The following is a 17,882-nucleotide window of genomic DNA, read 5'->3' as shown; positions in this document are numbered from 1 at the left end:
ATGATTACTAATCACATAACAGGGTGACCCCTAATCTGGACAGGGTGACGATAACAACAACAGCAAGATTGGAATTAGCATGATTCCACTAGAAAATTGGCATAGAATGGAATAATAGCTAGAAGTGGTGGAATGGAATGGCATAAAGCCGAAATTCCACCGATTCCATGTATCGTCCACTCTGCAAAGCGTCCCCAGCCACCTGCCTTGCCCAAGCCAGGTCTGCTCCTTCGCCCTTTGCGCCCGCGTCATCCAGAGGGATGGAACGCGTGAACACACGCGCGGTCTGCGAACGAACGCCATTTTCGTTCTTATGCAGAAGGCGCAGGCATGGTGTCGGCTTCTCCTTTGATACCTGTTGACTGCCCAAGATGATGTGCATTTTTGAGCGGTCTCCAACAATTTATCGTTATGTTCATCAATGTCCAGTACCTGATTGGTGTTAGTCAGATCCATGAAGCCTTGCAGGAGTATTGCATCTGCACCATGCAACCGCTGGCGTTCCGATGTAGCCATTGGGCATCGATAGAATCCCTCCCGACATGCATGTATATCCTGTGGCCCAGCGGGGATGCGTGCTCTGTCAAGATAAGTGCTACTGACCTCTCTTACTTCTGAATAACATACCATCCACATTACGCCTGAGCGTTACCTCATCGATCAATCATGTCTACTACAACAACACCGCCATCGCAAAGGAAGAGTGACGGACTGAGAAGCATTCCCCCGGAAGGCCGAAACCTGTGATTCCAGGTCCTTCTGCGGCCGGCGCATCGTCAAGCCCCTCTCAGGATACATAGCTGTGTAATCCGGGAGCCTCTACCCTTCACTCCACTGTAGACCCAACGGTTCCGCAATCAGCAATTACCTCGACTCTAGCGCTGTCATCTCAGCTAGCTACACTATCCGTTCCAGCAGTGGTCCTTCCCACGGCAACAACTGATCCCTCGACCAATGTTCTTTTGCATGCAGCTCAAGCAGAGTTGTTGTATGCTAAGAAAGGAAAGAACATCGACTACCCAGTTGTCTTTTTCGACAGGCATGCATTGCGTGCCACTAGAGGATCTTCAAGGTCTCTTTTCAGTCTGCTGGCAAGCATAAACAGACTTTTAGATTCTGATGCTAGTAAGCTTGCCACTTTGGTCAGGTTTCGCTCAACCAAGACTGCGTTCATGCACCAGACAACGCGATTTGAGGTTACCGAACTAATGACAAGAGATTACCTTCTCTGGACAACAGATATATGTCTTATTCCTGGAGTAGTGGTTGACCGGTCCAAGCTGGTGACGACAAAGTATGCTCTCCATCTAGCAATCGGGCTTCGCCCTAAAAAACTGGAATACCTGTTATCGAAGGGTTGCTGCGTGAATATGGCCGACAACTACGGTCGCTGGTACTGTCCAAACTCCCAACTTCTGTCACGCCGGGATGAACGCTGACAGAAGAATCCCAGATCAGCCGCATTACTACAACCGTTTCAGAGTCGAACTTCCATATGCGCTCGACCCACGCTGTTCTGGCTGGTAAGGATGGCTCAAGCAACTAGACGACAAGTATCGGGATGAATGAGACAAAGGAGAAACATTTATTGAGTGGCCAGTTGCATAAGCTTTTCTTTGCTACCACATGTGCTCCAGATGAAGGGATATGCATTTTGATTACTTCTGCTATCTGACTAGACCGACGTTCCGGCCCCTTTGTGCTGCTTGAGTTCATCATTCATCATCTATGGATCTTCCCCTGGCCTTCAGGATCCAACTCTCTTTCGAGTCTCGCAGCCAAGGTGCTGATCATCCAGTCTTACAATTTTACAATGACCATCCGAGCGACCTCGGCGGTCCTTGCGCCCCTTTGGTATTTTTCCTGGTTGTCCCCTTGTCTTATGGCATGAGGGAGACCCATCTTCGTCAATCGTTTTCTTTTAATTCATGAGGCTGGACTCAGATCAGGTTGCCTCTCAACTCCTGCTCTCTCTCGATGGCTTCGAAGAGCGACTTGAAGTTACCAGCACCAAAGCCGTCGAAGTTGTTGCGCTGGATGATTTCGATGAAGACAGTAGGGCGGTCCAGCAGATGCTGTGAGTCAAGAGTCAGTTTACTGCTCAGCATGGAAGAAGGTTTGTTGGCACATCACTTACCTTAGTAAACAACTGTAGGAGATAACCGCCTTCGTCAAAGTCAATCAAGATGTCAAGGCTGGCAAGGACATCAAAGTCCTCATTCAACTTCATGCCAGCAGCCTCAAGTCTCTTTCTCATAGCCACATAATAGTTCTCAGGAACCTTGATGAACTCCATGCCTCTGGCTCTGAGGTTTCTGATGGCAGTAACGATGTCAGTAGTTCTGAAAGCGACATGCTGAACACCAGCACCGCCATAGAAGTCAACATATTCCTCAATCTGGGATTGCTTCTTCCCCTCTGCAGGCTCGTTGATGGGCATTTTGATAACTTCGTTGGGAGAAGCCATGACGACTGACTTCAAGGCCGAAAACTCGGTGCACATCTCCTTGTCGTCGACGGACCAGAAACGGTGGAAACCAAGGGCTTTTTCGTAGTAGGCGCACACATCGTCCATTTCGTTCCAGTCTTGGTTGCCGACGCAGTGATCGATCGCTTCGAGGGTGACGGGTGGGAGAATCAGGTTCAAGGGGTCCTTTGTGGTGGGTTCGAGACGGAAGCCAGGGAAGAAGAGGCCGCGGTAGTTTTGGCGCTCGATCAGGGTGTGAGTGGTTTGTCCGTAGGTTTGGATTGTGGCGGTCTTGACGTAGCCGAGTTTGCCTTCGTGGATTATGTTGGGGGCTTTGATGGAGGTTGCTCCTGCCGAGACTGCGGCGTTGTAGATGGACTCTACATCATCGACTTCGAATGCCACATCTGTTTTCCTCATCAGCAAAGTGGAAAACCAAAGGATCTACTGAAACAAACCTTTGACAGCATCACCATGAGTCTCGAGATGCTTGTGCACCTCCCTAACCAACTCCCTCTCCTCCTCAGGGACATCATGCAACATACCCAATCCACGCAGAGGAGAAGTCAAGACAAAAGTGACGCCTCCGTTGCGCACGACGTAGGATGCGAGTCCTCTAGACCCGGTCTCCAAACCTCTGTATGCGATCTTCTCGAAGCCCATGCGGGCGATGTAGTAGGCGGCTGCTTGTTTGGCATTGCCAACGTACCAGTGCACGTGGTCGTAGCCTTGATATGAAGACATCTCTGCTTGTGTGGTGGGAGGGGGCGATGTCTCGCGAGGTGGTGTGATGGCGGCTGGTGCCATGGTTGTTGATGTTGTGGGTTGATGTTGCTGATTGATGTTGTGATGATGATCGGAAGTCGTGGAAAAATAAATAGTGTTTTGGCGTTCCAATATTGATCACTTTGAAAGGCTTCAAAAGTGAGATTGTAAGCTGTATGTCAATGATACTTCACTCGATGACCTTTGCGAGGTAGATATATCGTTTCACGATCATGAGCTCAGATAGTGAGGCGGAAGGCGGCCCGTTAGCTCCTGTTGGATCATAGACGCCTTTGGGGAGCGTTTGTTGTGGGGTGAGGGGCCCCCAGTCTTCTCCAGTGCGGCTGTCTTCCGCTTGCGATGACACAAGTGAAGTTAGATAAAAAGCGAAAATCAAGATACGTGTAATGCTACGGTCAAGAGCATGGAAATCAATGGAGGGATTGTTTTGTTTGATCACAGCATTGGTGGCTTCTTTGGAGAAGAGTCTCTGCTCAGCCTCGAACATTGATTGAGGACTATCTGATATCTTTGAGCCTTCGTCGTGGCTTCTCGTGAATATTCTGCTTATCGTGCCCTTGACAATTGCCGCTCAATCTTAATAAGCATATCCCTGATCAGCAAAGCTGGCTTGCCTTCCACTCTTCTTGCTCCTTCTTCAGTGCCTCCTTGACGATAGCACCACACATCTTTGCATAGGGGTTGGTTCTTACGGCCATCTCGCGCGCTTCCTTGCTTCCGTACTGACCTCCGGCCGCAAAGTCCTTGCTTGCTTGCTCTTCAACACTTTCTGCAGAAGCAGATTGAAGTGTCTCACTGACACCATGAACTTGCTCGCCACTGCGGATGATGTCGGCGATCTTGAGAAGTAGGAAGCCGCGGTGTGTGTAAGCAGCTGCGAGGACAGTTGTTTGATGAGTTGACAGTTGTTGGTCCGGAGAGGTTGGAGAGGCGAGTTGAATGCCCTTCTGAAGGTCTTTGAGCAGCTGTTCGCTTGCTTCGGCATGGTCGGATGTGAAGAGACCACTTGTAGGGATAAGCAGTCGGCTTGCTTGTGCACGGTTGATGTATGCAGAGGCGTAGGCAGGCGACTCGTCGATTAGTAATGATAGATCGTTGATTGCCCTCTGAACAGTCTCGGGGTCTGAAGTGTTGTTCTGCAGTTGTGAGATGATTCGAATTTCTGTCGATCTGCGGGCTGAGAATTGGTCTTCTGGCATTCCAGGTAGTGATGTATGTGATGATGCATGCTTTTTGGGTGTCGCCGAGGCCTCTGGATCGAAGAGTGATTTGAGGACGAACGAGTCTCGTGTAGTTAGACCAGGCATTTTGTCAAGTTATGATGATGATTTGCAAAACAAGTGATGTTTCCAGGCGCAAGAGTAGCAGAGGATTCGCTGACTATCTGCTTCTTGCTTCCTGGTCGTGTCGTTATCTGCGGAAGGTGTGAACACGGATGCGGCCCGGCTTGTTCGTCACCCCGCTTTGTGTGAAGCTGGGGAAGGAGCGACGCAGTCACCAACACGGAACACCTTCCGCGGCCCAACCTTCCGAGTGAATTGCCTTCTCTGAACGCTTCACTAGTTGGAAGGTGTTGTTGTTGTGAGACTTTTTTCCCTATCAACTGTCTGCAGCTCAGTATCCATGGACAGACGTGATCGAGAGCTTTGCTTGATCTATCTCAGCTCCTCTGGACAATCAGGTTGATTCTGCCAGTGAGACTTGACGAACGAAGGATGCTCCTTCAAAACACCATACACTCGAGAAATAATGGGAAAAGACTCGATCGCGACTCCGAACTTCTCGGCATTCCACAAAGCAGGCACCAAGCAAACATCGGCCAAAGTGATTGTGTCACCGCAACAGTATCGTCCAGCTGTTCTGCTGGCAACAGTCTCAAACGCTTTGAGCCCTCTTTCAGTGAAGAATTGTGCCCATTCCAAGCGATCGGCGCCAGAAGATTGTGCACGCTTCATGGGCGTATCGTTGGTTGGTGGCTGAGTGTCAACAGCGATGATGTCTGTCAAGGTGCGGACATCTGCCCTAGACTTTGCATCTGCGGGAAGAAGAGGTGTCGAGTGCGGATAAGCTTCTTCGAGATATTCTAGAGCTGCCATGGACTGCGGTATACACCATGAATCGTCGACCATCAAGGTAGGAACAGAGCGAGACGGATTCCTTGCACCGTATTCCTCCTTGAGATGCTCGCCTTTGTTGAGATTAACGTAGACAGCCTTGTACTCGATGGCCTTCAAGTCGAGGGCTATGCGAAGTCTAGCCGAGCAAGACGACCGATAGTAACCGTAGAGAGTAAGGCTCGCCATAAGGATTAGGCTACAGTGTTCTGATGCGTAGTGCGAGGCACGGCTACTGGAGTATGAGTTGGACAAAAGATGAGTATCATGAGCACGCTGCTTACTGTAGAGATGAGGGGGTGACCGGTAAGCGTGACTTGGTCGAATCGAGTAGGGTCATTCGCCGATCAGCTGCGGGGGACGTCCAATCAGAAGTGTTCATAATGATGGAAACTGGATATTTGTACAGAACCATGGTAAGCCAGCTGCGATTCGGCCACGCTCAATCAGATTCTTCGTCTGACGTTTGTCCTTCAGCCTCTTCTGAAGTCCGCTCTTCATCTTCCTCTAGAGCCTCCTTACACTCTTGGTGCAGAAAAGCTATGCCTTGCTGCACGGCTTCCCAATCCACCCAGTCGTATGCGCTGCAATACCAACTGAGAAAGTCACCAAGACTTTCGTAATAGCCACGATCATGGAAATCGAGATTGTTGATGAAGATTCTCCATCGCCATGGCTCATGCGGCTCCGCGACTCTTTTGCAAAGCAGATTGTGTATCTAACAGCTTCTATCATTGTCGCCAGCCGTCCAGCCAGCAGCAACCACAAATCCATTCGGTCCGGCAATCTTGCACATTTTGTCTAGAGGCTGGGCCTGCCCTTTGATATCGTATGTGTTGGTTCCAAAACTGCAGACGAACATCTGGCGATCCAGATTTGGATAGACAACACCGGCAGTATGTTTGAGAAATTCGCAGAAATCAGTTGGCAGCTCGAGAGTTTCCGCTGCGTCCCCCAGTAAATCCCTGGACGCGTTCTCACGCACAGCTTTCTGTAAGTGTAGTAAGAATGCTGCGATATATTCGCTCGAGTCGTGCTCCCACGGGCAGACGCCAGAATCATGACCGAGGCGGGACGAAGCTTTGTAGTCGCTCAAACGGGTAATTTCAGTGTCGTCCCATGATTTGACGTGGACCTCCGACGTTTCCATCTCCAAATACGTTGCTAGCATATTTAGGTGGAGCTGTTCGCCGCCTTCTGTTTCGGCAATCATGTCCAACACCCTCTCAAAGATGCGTTTGTTGTTATCGAGCATGCGATCGGCGAATTGTGAAAGCAGACTAGTCATCGTTTCGGAGCGAGCGATAGGACTGAGGTCCCTGAACTCATCTTCGATGTCTATCGTAGCGGCCATAGTGCGAGGTTTTGAAGACTCCAGTTAGTGTAGATTTGGATCGCGAGAAAATGTTGTGGTTCTAGCTAAGTTTTCGACAGAGCTTTTAGGGACATCACTGGATTGTCGACCAAGATTGCTCGCGACCCTCTTTCGCGCAAGGAAAAGCTCCTACCATATTATCCGCCATCCTTCCAATTTTCATGAGACTTGCTAAACATGAACCTGTCTGTTTCAGATTACACGAGCGGAGGCATGCTATTGGCTAACTGCATTGAATGGGGTGACTATGCTGCTATTGAGCTATGAGCGCTGTTGATGTATAAGCAGGGTCTCCATCTTCAGGAACAATCCATGTGGTTGACAGTTATCGGCGTCATCACCAGATACATCATCTTGCCAGCTATGCTGAAGCCAAGAGTCTATAGCGATGTGACCATACCAAGAACTCTCCCGTGATCTCAAATGTCCATGCGGTTGTCAAAGTGTTACCATGCTATGTTGCTTCGGCAAGTGCGGCCTTGCACTTCTCGTGAGTACGCCTCATGCTGCTCTGAACACAATCCCAAGGCACTTGGTTGTACCTGTCGCAGTACCATTCCATGAAGCTGAATATGTCGTCAAAAGGTCCTTGCCACTCATGAAATTCCCAGTTGTTTACAAATACCCTCCATCTCCAAGGTCTCTCTGGTTCCTCGACGTGTTAGGTAAGAGCATAGTAAATGATACAGTTGTCATAGTTTTCGCCTGCTTTCCACCCTGCAGCAAAATAGAAATCGTAACTGGCACCCGAGAATTGCTCGATCTTGTCCAATGGCTCTGCCAGTTCTTTTGGGCAATACATCTCGGAGGAAAAATCACAGAGAAACACTTGGCGATCGTAGTTTGCAGAGGCCAAACCTCCGCATTGTCTGGCGAATTCGTAGTATTCGGCTGGCAGTCGCAAGTTGTCTACTGCATCATCACCGAGAAAATTTCTGCATGCCTTTGCGCGCACGGCGAGCTCAAGATCTTTCAAGAAGTCCGCGGCATGAGCCCTTGATTTCTCTGGATCCTCGGCGTGTTCGAGCTCTGAGATACTCCAATCCCACGGTTCAAAGTCGCGAAGTCGTGTAATCGTGGGATCCCAGAATAACGTGTTTTCGATGTCATCAGTACGAGTCCTGGTGTAAACTGTTTCAGAGGACCATTTGTCCAGATGTGTTGCCAATATGTTGAGGTGCAATTCTTCATCGCCGTCAGTGCTTGCAATGATGTCCAGTACGCGTTTGAGAATCCGCTGGTTGTTGTCTCTCATGCGTTCTCCAAACTGTGACAACGCCTTTGACATGGTTTCGGGGCGTTCAAAGGGGCTCAGGCTGTCGAAAGGATCATATATTTCGCATTCAGTCTCGCCCATTGTAGTCTCGTCCATTGTAGTCTCGTCCATTGTGACCACCAAATGACGAAGAGAAGGGGTATGTTCCTGAAGTATCTGATCCGGCGATGAGGGCTGATATACGTCAAATATTGAGGTGGAGATTTTAGGCAGCCGCAAGTTCTCAAGGCAGCCAGACACCACCCTGTCGAAGCCAAGAAGAGAATATTGCCATGGCTGGAGGTAACCGCGACTTGATTCAGCCCATGACCCGCTGGTAACATGAGTCGACGCTCGGAAACGACAGAGACCTCAGACTTGACCTGAAACAACTTTGTGTTTCAAACATCGGTGGGAAGGATCATGGTATTGATACTGGCGTATCCTGTTGTGATTGATCTTGGTCGGCGAGAATCGTGATGATGCTTGCCAGGGATCAAGAAGTGACCTGTGGTGGGAGATGTGTCGTCAAACGTTCACAGTTTGAACTCCGAAAGTCGTTGAGCCTCCGTTAAAGTCTACCGAGGTTTAACCCGCTCCAGCAAGCCAAACTACGCACTATCCTGGGTATGGCCTGCGATCCAGTAACAATGAAAGTCACCATCACGAAGTATCGCGTTTAACGTCAATTTAGTGGGCAGTCAGATGCTTAACCGGCAAATCGCATCTTCGGTCAATAGCAGCACAGGTGTTGAAAGAGGCGGAGGTTTCCAACTGGGACTTTCACCGGTCATGCAATTTGTCTGCTCGCAGTTCATCTTTGTGCTTGTTCTCGTCCTTTGAGTAATCTTTCTCCCTCCCATGCTTCCGTCCTTAGTCTTTTCTCCAGGTCTTCCAAACATTCCTCATGGATACTTTTAATGTTCCCTTCGACATTCTCCCAGCGAACATGATCATAACCTTTGCAGTACCACTCAAGGAACTCGGGAAGACTGTCCCAAAGATCGTCCTCAGGAGCATCATATTCGAAGTAACCGATTCTCAACTGCCATGGTTCGTCCATATCGTCTGTTACCGTACACAAGAGATGATATAGAGAGGTAGTAGAGTAGACATAACCCATTCTCCAGCCAGCAGCAAGCTCGAACCAGCTGGAATCGCCGAACGATGTACGTCTCATCTTCTCCAAAGGGAGAGCCAGCTCCTCAGAGACATAAAATTGGGATCCGAACGAACACATAAACTTGTGTCTGTCGAAGTTTTCGTCGTATATCCCACCACATTGCTTAACGAACTCGCAAAACTCTGCTGGAAGGCTGAGTGTCTCCGCTGCAGCGCCTAACAACTCTCTATCGGCATTTTTGCGTGCGGCGGTATCGAGTTCCCGCAGAAACTGGGCGATGTTTTCTTCATTGTGAGGCAGAAAGACTCCAGAAGCAGTCCACTCATCAGAAACTTTCAAGTCACTCGGTCGGGCGATCTCTTGCTCGAATTGTAGATCACCCGGCCAAGTCATTTGGTCGCAATATTTCCGAGACTCTTTTCCCATGTGGGTTGCTAAAATATCCAGATGCATTGCGTCGCTGCCCTCTGTTACCGAAATCGTATCCAGCACACGGTGTAGCGTTCGCTTGTGGCTGTCTGTCGCGCGCTCTATGTAGCGCTGTAGATGAGCAGCCATGACTTTGGTCTGCTCTGATGGATCAAGTTTGGCGAATGGATCATGTATCGCGGTTTGTGGTTCCGTATTAGAGCTGGCCTGAGAGCATGTGGGAGAGCTGGGCTCATCACAACCGGTATCTTGAGAAACTCCTTGATCGTCCATTGGTGCTGTCGGGAGAGCAAAAGGCAAGGATGGATGTACCTGAGGTGTTCAAAATGGAATCGAAATTCTGAAAAACTTACCACCGTCCATACCATTTGCAGTCGCTCTGTTCTTTATGGTGACAAGATACGCAGTCCTGTATCTTATGCCAGAGACATTGTCTAAAGCTCCATCGGATGTGCAACAAGATCAAAACGATATAGCTACTGCAACACCCCCCGTCTCTAACACCGCTGCCGAGAATCTTGAACAAATACAACGTGCGAATATACTCAAGACTGCACGCATCCTGATGTCGATACCCGGAATCTGGTTCTGCTTTCTCTCCTTCCTATTGAAACGTATCGCTTTCTCAAGCGAGAACCTGATATATCAATACACCTCCGAGGTTCTGAAACAGCGTCTGGACGAAGTGGTCTGGACATGTGTTACTCTGGGGATTGGCGAATCACTGATGACTGTCATCGTGCTTCCCTCTGCATCCCGCATCCTTGCGAAACGAGGCTTTGCCGCTCAATCCATCAATCTTTGGGTGATTCGCTTTAGTCTCTTTGTCGTCATCATCGGGTTCATCGTCATGTGGCTGGCCATACATCCGATTCAGATTGGCACTGGTCAGGCGTCTTCCATCATATCAAGCTTATACATTGCAGCTGACTTCTTCCACAGCTTTACTGCTTTGTGGCATGGGCGAAGGATTGGAACCCTCCATCGAGGCCCTCGCCTCTTCAATGGTTCACCGAGCATTGAATGCTGATCTCGTTGCATTCTTTTCTGTCATCGACACGATCGCCAAGATCATCGGTGGACCTGTCATGGCAGCAATGTTGTCTATTCGTGACAACGATGGCGTGTCGTTCGGCGCTTGTTTCCTGCTTTCGGCGGTGTGTCACACTTTTCAATCCTACTCCACATTGTACTGACCACCTTTCAAAGGGTCTGTTTGTTACGTTGTGGGCACTCAGTTGGACATTGTCCTGGAAGAAGATGGAAGATATTTCCAAAGAAACGGATGCAAAACGCACAAAAAAGAATCTGCCGAGGGAACATCCAGACAACATCAATACACTATATAGAGACACATAACAGAGTACAGATAGATGTAGTCTACACGGGACAAGATTGAAAACAATCTTACGGCGTTTGTCAAAACAAGAAAATGGTTGACAAACTCAGCATTGTAATTGCCGTGACATTAAGTCTGTGGTGAATATCTGCATATTGTGGTTGGCGTGTAGTTCAGTCGTGCTCGGTTATCGTTGACATTGAACAATAGCCAATACCACCTCCATATCTTACTCCCTGAATATTTTGCAACTTTTTTGACTCGACGTATACCGAGGGGTCTTCAAGTGGTATCCTCAAGAAAGCCTATAGACTATTCTGCAGCAGCAGTATTTAGCATATACAGAGGCAGAGGTGAATGAGCTGACACATATCATTCTCACTCTGAGGACGGAAAGCTTGTGCAATTGACCTAAAGAAATTTTCAATCGTCAGGTGATCGGTCATGCGTCGAACATGGTGACCTCGTTGATGCAACGAGTTTCCAACCTCTCTTGCTTATAAGCTTCAGCCACGGCATTTGATAACTCGTCTCGCCCCACACTGAGCTCCTCTAACAGAGGCGCATGTTGCTGTATCAGACATGCGAGCCCTTTTGCATACTCCCTGTTCTCTTCGGCACTATCCTGCTATAAGCATCTGAGCAGAGATCCAATCAGGCGTGTCTGACATACCTCATTGGGAACGGCCATGGCTTGAGTCGCCCCAGCTCGAGTTGACGCAGTGCAGGAAACAATGGCGCAGGTGATACCCTCCAAGCCCCGATGTCATGTATACCATCCATCGACAACGTTGTCAAATTTGGACAACTCTTTCCGATCAACCTGGTCTCTGAAATCCAGTGGCTGCTCGATGGGCGAACACTTAACAGCAGCTTCTCTAGGTGGACAAAACTCGCTATCCAGGAGTCGAAGAGGTCGTCAGTCCAAGCTTCGGCAATCAGCAGAGGGCGGCCATCATCCCAATGCAACTCTGTTGGAGGTCCGTATATGCTAAGGTCTTTCAGACGTGTCAAGCCCGAGATGGCTTGAAGCTCATGTATGGTAAGACGCTTAGGCATAGCGAAAGAAATTTCGACCGTCTCCAAGCAATGTAGCGATCCGATGACCTGAAAAACATCGTGTTCAGAGTCAGCTAGATCCAGTTGGATCTCTACCAGAGACTCGGCTGCGGAAAGAACAGACGTTGCTGCTCTCGTTTCCATGCTCAGGAACAAGCTGCGTGCGTCGCGAAAGGGACTTAGGCGTGGATTCTCGCGCATCATAGTCTCTATCGAGTGGTATGGGATAGTGTTGAGTGGAGCATAGAGATATTCTAGCTGTTTTCGAGATGCCAAGTTCTCCAGTACATTTTTCGGAATGCTGACTCCATCTTCAGAGCTCAAGGTGAGCTCACGCAGATGTCTGCATCTCCGTAGGAATTTCAGAAAATGTTCCTGTTCTTGGTCCTCGGCCAGATAGTCAAGGTGGACATTGCGAAGTTTGGGGCAGCAGAAAGCAACCAGGTCAAGCAGTGACCTCGGAAAATGTGAGCACCCCAACAAGGTGAATGACGTGATGCTTGAGCTCAGATATGGACGCAGATCGAGCTGTAGCCAAGATGGGCAAGAGTTGATCTCAAATCTCTTCACTGAATGACTACCAACAAGATCATAGTCGCGTATGCCGCGGTGCTTGCGCAGAAACGGCGGGGCTGGTTGTTGGCCAATCAAGGTATAGCTGGCGCCAATCGAAGATGATAAATCGTATGCATTCTCGGTATGCGCGTGTTCAGGTGGTCATGCATATGGAGGCTCGACCACAAGTGGCTCGTGGGATATGCAATGCGATCGGCTGTTCGAAGAGGGTGGAGAAGCACGAAGCGCTTCGGCAGCCAATCGTCAGCCGCCACTACCACCTGCCATGCGTGCTAACCGCTCGACAGACTCACCGCACAATACGTACCAAGCTGTGTCGCGAGTTGAGGCAAGTAAAAGCCACAGCCTCGGCTGGTAGTGTTGTTTCCACGGCATGAAGGCCGCTCACACAACCAGTTCCTTCAGCTCATCTCTGGGTATCAGACCATATTCCACGTGGCCTACACTCCAGCTCATAGGATCTGCTAGCAGCGAGGAGCTACTGTACGCTACTATACCTTGCAGATCATTTGCAGCGCGTTTGTCAATGTAGACCGTAAGCGTGGTAGGATGAGGCCGTCAATCAGAATTGTCTTGCCGACGGTATTTGTTCCCCTACTCATGAGTGTCGGAGTCGCCACTTGCATAGAGCTCAACGGCGATATTGGTGCAGTTAGGGGTCAATGTCCCGATAGACCGTACAAGACCCTGGGATTGAGTCCGGCAATTCTAGTTCAGCAATATACGGAGCAAAAAGGCATGCCCCCACGAATCGGCGATAAAACGAACAGTTCGGGCTCATTGCCGAGTTAATATACACAGATCAACCCCTCATCTGAAAAAGAAGAGGAGTGGTGCGTTGAGACGATGAATGCGAGCAACTGCCAACAGGGGACTGGTGGAGATGGCCTACAGGGTCCTCCTATATGGATCGACGCTGGAATGTCGATGATATCTGTGAGCTGTGGATATTGGAGGCGCGTTGCATGGGAGCAGCAAGAAAAATCGATGTGGATGTGATGGTGACAGATGTCGAGCGATTGGATTGTGTAGGTGACGCGACGCTTCGCTCCTTCCCAACTCTGTTGACGACAACTGTTAACAACAAACTCAGTTACTAACTAATGCTTTCAAAGCATTCGATGAATTGGCAAGCGCTTTCATCTTCAAGCCAACCCTCTTTGCTTCATGACTGACCGCAATTCTAATCCACAATCAATGCGATCGTTCTCACCCACAATTAACTTGTCGAGTCCACAAGGCGTCCCACTAGGACTTTTCGTCAATCGCTCACGCACAATCCCGCTTAACATAGTCTGAAGTAAAGTGCAATCATGCAGGTCTCAAGCTGGCGTTTTTTCTTCGGTACTCAGTTCCGTGTTTCCAGGCAACCACGCCTCTTTCTAGTCAGAGGTCTGCTTCATCCTGATAGGGAAACGTTCCAACGTACTTGCACCAAGCCAACATATCGCCCGCATTCATCTGCAGGTTGAATATCATGAAGATTGTTTTTAATATGCTTCTGTCAGGATACACGCTTCTACAAAACAGGCAACTATTGCTGATCTCTCTGACTTTCTCGTTTCGTATGATTCCACGTCACATTGATGCCATAAAGATTCAAAGAACATCAAGTAACAGGATCTTTGCATTCAGGCACTTCCCACATCTGCATCAAGATCGCAATTCGGCGACTACGCATGTTCGAAAGCGATCACTCGCTTCCTGGTAAAACGGCGACCTTGCGTCCCATGTTCTGTCATCCCGTGGTGAGCTCACATACGCGGCCGGCTCGAGCAATGCTGTATAAGTCGCCTTGAGATAGCAGAACCGGGATAGAAGCGGGCACACTCACATCAATCCACCAGCAGAAAGATTTTCGGTAACCCCATCCCTGAAGTCCTGGATCGACAAGCTCATCACCCAATGCTTCGGGACCTTGACAGCTATTCGCCTTCACACGACTGAAGAGGTATAGCCTGGTCTCTCTTGTCAGCAGCACCTCGATAACGTAAACGAAGTGGCACAACACACCGCTCTCGTGGTCACCAAGAGAAGCAGCCGGGTGCCGAGAGCCGCGTTGTGATACACAGGATATTTCAACAGCCGTTGTATAGCGCGCACATCAGTGCGTCTGCAAATTCAAGGATTACGGCGAGTTGCAGGGCTTATCAAGGTCAAAATAGGCAGTCTGCAAGCTGCACACTGTTCAACGGATGCAGACACACACTGTCTTCACAGGTCCTACTCACAATAGACGGTCAGCGTGCATGATAACGCTTTTGCATAACCAAAAATTAAGCCTATCGAAGCCGTTACCAAAAGGAGAACAAAGCAGTCTGCAGCCCTGCGCTAATCATCTCTGGTAGAAACAGTCTGCAAAATCAGCTGGTTACAAATACCTATACATGAATGTGCTATACGCTATGCCGCCCTCGTTGAATGGACGAATGGCCTATATCCCTCGCTTCTGGGTCGTCCTCGCTTCCATCACGATCCTGAGCTCGACCACAGCAGCGCCACCAAGGGTACAGTCGTCGAATAGGAGAAGATACCGATGCTTACCTGGAAGCACTTTCCATCGACGAATCGGCACAAAAACGAGCCCTATAGCAAGCCTTTGCTTGCGCTGATCTATTACGGGGTATCAACAGAGTACTGACAGTGTACGATTAGTTCTGCATCGTTTATGCATGCTGCTCATATGTCAGTCGTGTACACCATACATCGCACCGCCACGTACCGTCAGATGGACGAGTCACTCGGGCGAAAATATCCTCAAAGATTATGATGAATCAAGAACTCCAAGAGTGATGGTGTTTCGAAACTCCGAGCTTGAAGCAATGCACAATCCTCGACAACTCACAATTCCTTTGTTCGTTTGGCGGTTGCAACACTGCAACCTTCAAAGAATCGCCTCATCCCGTACTTGTCATGCGTATCTTTGAACACATCTCCAAGCAGTTCTGGCCTTGAATTTCTGATCAACGTACTTGACAAAAGCTCGCAGGATAGAACAAGGTGTAGGTTGATCTGTCCCAAACGTGTTGTCCAACTTTTGAGTAGAGCGTTTTTGCGTCAACTATTTCTACATCATCTTGCTATCACATACAGTTTGGCCTGCTGAGTTTCTCTCTCGGCTTTTGCAGCATGATATACCAACTCAGTATGCTTTATTCTACCCATCTAGATAGCTTGAACATTACAACAGACCTCTTCAACCCTTTCTTGTCTGTGTCTGTCATCACTTATCAGTTTTGCAGCCAGTGGGAATATCAAGAAGTTTGGAAAGAACGATGCAGCGTGTGATAATGCCAATTATGATACATGTGTAATGCTGAAGCGGACTCTATCTGAGAGCGACCGTGATGCGGATGGGGCGGTGTAATGCTACTTGTGATGCTAATAGTACAATGAATGAAACGAAAAATGAGTCTGTGTCATAGTGTTCAGGGGAGAGAATGTCCATCTTTTTCTTGCAACCATAACGACCCTCCTTTTACGAAAAGAGTTACTCCGAGTTTTCGAGAGATCAGCAGCCGTGTTGCTTGCACAGCTTTTGTTCACACAGTTTTTGAAGCGTTAAGTTTGATTGCTCTCTTGTCGACCGAGAACGCCACTTCAGTGGGTCAAGCCAATCACCTTTCTGTTTCTCTTAACCAGACGGCGCAAGCCAGCCTCCTTATCATCGGCAAAGCGTCTGGCTTCGGCAAGTCTGCGCTCCAGATCCTCAACACTGACAACGTGGTTCTTGTCTCTCTGCTGCTCTTCTTTGATAGCCTTCTCGTTGGGTGGACTAAGAGGAACAGGAGGCATGATGAACTCATTGACGTACTTGCCAGCAGTGTCAACCAAGAAGCTACCCTTCTTGCTGCCCTCCTCGACAGCCTTTTCCATGGCGTTGGCACTGCGGTGACGGTTGCCGTTGGGTGCACCTTCAAACTCGCGACGAAGGAGTGCTATATCCACAGCCGGGAAGTCGAGATCGGTAGGGGTGTTACTGTGCTGAATGGGGTGGAACTTGAGATTCTCTGGCAATTGGCGATTCATGGCTTCCATTGCTAAAAAGCGTTCCTCAAACTGGGGCTCCATATGACGAATGACGGCACCACTAGGCGAAATAACAAGACGCTCCCAGAGACGCTGCTGCTCATCGGTCACGGGGCGCCAGGCGCGTCCCGAAAGCAAGACATCAACATCTTCCCTCTTGAGCTCAGGCTGGTGGGGTGGGATTGCGTTTTCGGGAGACAAGTCGGCAGCAGTGGGTTGTGAAGAAGGCTTGTAGTGTGCAACGGTCTGAGCAAAGGGGCGAAAGAAAGCGTCAAAAGCGCCGGCTAGAGTGCCATGTTGACTGCGCAGTTCTGCAATGAGAGAAGCAGGAGTCAGCGCTGCTGGTGGTGGCGGAGTAGGGGCTTTGACCGGAGTGACGGGAGCGGGTGGAGGAGGGGAAGGAGTCTCGGCCTTGACGGGCGTGGCGGGTTTTTCTACCTTTGGTGGTTCTTCGGGCTGGGCCTTCAACTGAGGAGAGGCAGGACGTGAGGGAACTGGAGTCGATGCAGCAGGCGTAGATGCAGCAGGGGTCGAGGGCTTGTCCCTCTTGGACTTCTTCTTGCGACTGGTGATGGCTTCCTGAATGGGCTCTACAGCGGCCTGAGTATCCTTGGACAAGAGTTCCTCGGTCATCTGTCTGGCTTTTTCTTGGCGCAATTTCTTCTGTTGACTCTTGGTATTCTGGCGAACGTACGCCGAACCGACTCTGCTTGAAGTTGGTGGAGGCGGTGTGTTTGCGCGCGATACCGAGGTAGAAGTGACGGAGATGTCGTCGGAAATATGTTCGCTACCGGGAGTGCCTGGGACTTGAATAGAAGCAACACTGGGCTGTCTCGATGGCATGCGAGATGTTGTGGCAGGAATTGTGCGGATAGCAGGCGCAACAACTGGCGCCGGCGGAGGTAGAGCTGTTGTGAGACGCAGAGTGCGCGGAGCTGCAACCTTCTTGGCCGAGTCTGATGCTATGCTGGGACTCTGCGGACGCGATGCAGTAGTGATGGTGTTCCAAGTGCGAGGAACGTTCTCAGCCTTCACCGGAGTCGAAGTGAGAGAAGTGGGCACTTCACCACCCTTGAGGACAGCGGCTGTAATGTCAATCTTTCCAGGATGCTTCTTCTTACTAACGGTCTCACCTGCAGCCGATTTGGCCGCGGCCGCAGCTTCGGCCGGTGTCAGGTCCTTGACAAGATCGACTGTATTGGTTGCCGCCTTGCTCTTCTCTTCCTTGGAAGCACCTGGAGGATCAAGCTGGGCTTCAGATGATTGTGCTTGAGATGCTGCCTTTTCGAGCTTCTCAGCGGCATTCTTCTGCGCGAGTGCTTCGGCTGCA

General features: G+C 49.7%; 8 protein-coding genes across 8 annotated transcripts; 1 reads left to right on the top strand and 7 right to left on the bottom strand.

The window, feature by feature from the left end:
- Nucleotides 1–1,940: 1,940 nt before the first annotated feature.
- Nucleotides 1,941–3,274, bottom strand: M437DRAFT_87767 (4-hydroxyphenylpyruvate dioxygenase; the record flags this gene model as incomplete). The annotated part of the gene is made up of 3 exons (XM_041028706.1): nucleotides 1,941–2,075; nucleotides 2,138–2,874; nucleotides 2,926–3,274. The coding sequence occupies 3 exons, from the start codon at nucleotides 3,272–3,274 to the stop codon at nucleotides 1,941–1,943; spliced, it is 1,221 nt and encodes a 406-aa protein (XP_040876531.1).
- Nucleotides 3,275–3,849: 575 nt separating this feature from the next.
- Nucleotides 3,850–4,560, bottom strand: M437DRAFT_69183 (uncharacterized protein; the record flags this gene model as incomplete). Its single annotated transcript, XM_041025235.1, has 1 exon — nucleotides 3,850–4,560. One exon carries the CDS (start codon nucleotides 4,558–4,560, stop codon nucleotides 3,850–3,852), a length of 711 nt encoding a protein of 236 aa, XP_040876530.1.
- A 348-nt stretch (nucleotides 4,561–4,908) lies between these two features.
- M437DRAFT_56996 (maleylacetoacetate isomerase) lies at nucleotides 4,909–5,556 on the bottom strand (the record flags this gene model as incomplete). Its single annotated transcript, XM_041023143.1, has 1 exon — nucleotides 4,909–5,556. One exon carries the CDS (start codon nucleotides 5,554–5,556, stop codon nucleotides 4,909–4,911), a length of 648 nt encoding a protein of 215 aa, XP_040876529.1.
- A 253-nt stretch (nucleotides 5,557–5,809) lies between these two features.
- M437DRAFT_78296 (uncharacterized protein) lies at nucleotides 5,810–6,721 on the bottom strand (the record flags this gene model as incomplete). The annotated part of the gene is made up of 2 exons (XM_041026965.1): nucleotides 5,810–6,060; nucleotides 6,091–6,721. The coding sequence occupies 2 exons, from the start codon at nucleotides 6,719–6,721 to the stop codon at nucleotides 5,810–5,812; spliced, it is 882 nt and encodes a 293-aa protein (XP_040876528.1).
- A 682-nt stretch (nucleotides 6,722–7,403) lies between these two features.
- On the bottom strand, nucleotides 7,404–8,129 carry M437DRAFT_69181 (uncharacterized protein; the record flags this gene model as incomplete). The annotated part of the gene is made up of 1 exon (XM_041025234.1): nucleotides 7,404–8,129. One exon carries the CDS (start codon nucleotides 8,127–8,129, stop codon nucleotides 7,404–7,406), a length of 726 nt encoding a protein of 241 aa, XP_040876527.1.
- A 682-nt stretch (nucleotides 8,130–8,811) lies between these two features.
- Nucleotides 8,812–9,822, bottom strand: M437DRAFT_69180 (uncharacterized protein; the record flags this gene model as incomplete). Its single annotated transcript, XM_041025233.1, has 1 exon — nucleotides 8,812–9,822. The coding sequence occupies one exon, from the start codon at nucleotides 9,820–9,822 to the stop codon at nucleotides 8,812–8,814; it is 1,011 nt and encodes a 336-aa protein (XP_040876526.1).
- Nucleotides 9,823–9,967: 145 nt separating this feature from the next.
- On the top strand, nucleotides 9,968–10,908 carry M437DRAFT_87761 (uncharacterized protein; the record flags this gene model as incomplete). The annotated part of the gene is made up of 3 exons (XM_041028705.1): nucleotides 9,968–10,436; nucleotides 10,492–10,706; nucleotides 10,759–10,908. 3 exons carry the CDS (start codon nucleotides 9,968–9,970, stop codon nucleotides 10,906–10,908), a joined length of 834 nt encoding a protein of 277 aa, XP_040876525.1.
- Nucleotides 10,909–11,330: 422 nt separating this feature from the next.
- M437DRAFT_69178 (uncharacterized protein) lies at nucleotides 11,331–12,898 on the bottom strand (the record flags this gene model as incomplete). Its single annotated transcript, XM_041025232.1, has 3 exons — nucleotides 11,331–11,508; nucleotides 11,562–12,605; nucleotides 12,831–12,898. The coding sequence occupies 3 exons, from the start codon at nucleotides 12,896–12,898 to the stop codon at nucleotides 11,331–11,333; spliced, it is 1,290 nt and encodes a 429-aa protein (XP_040876524.1).
- Between the last annotated feature and the right edge of the window lie 4,984 nt (nucleotides 12,899–17,882).

Source organism: Aureobasidium melanogenum (genome assembly GCF_000721775.1).
Source record: "Aureobasidium melanogenum CBS 110374 unplaced genomic scaffold scaffold_25, whole genome shotgun sequence".
Classification (NCBI taxonomy): domain Eukaryota; kingdom Fungi; phylum Ascomycota; class Dothideomycetes; order Dothideales; family Saccotheciaceae; genus Aureobasidium; species Aureobasidium melanogenum.
Note: the sequence above shows the minus strand (reverse complement) of the source record. Positions and strands in the feature narration are given on the sequence as shown.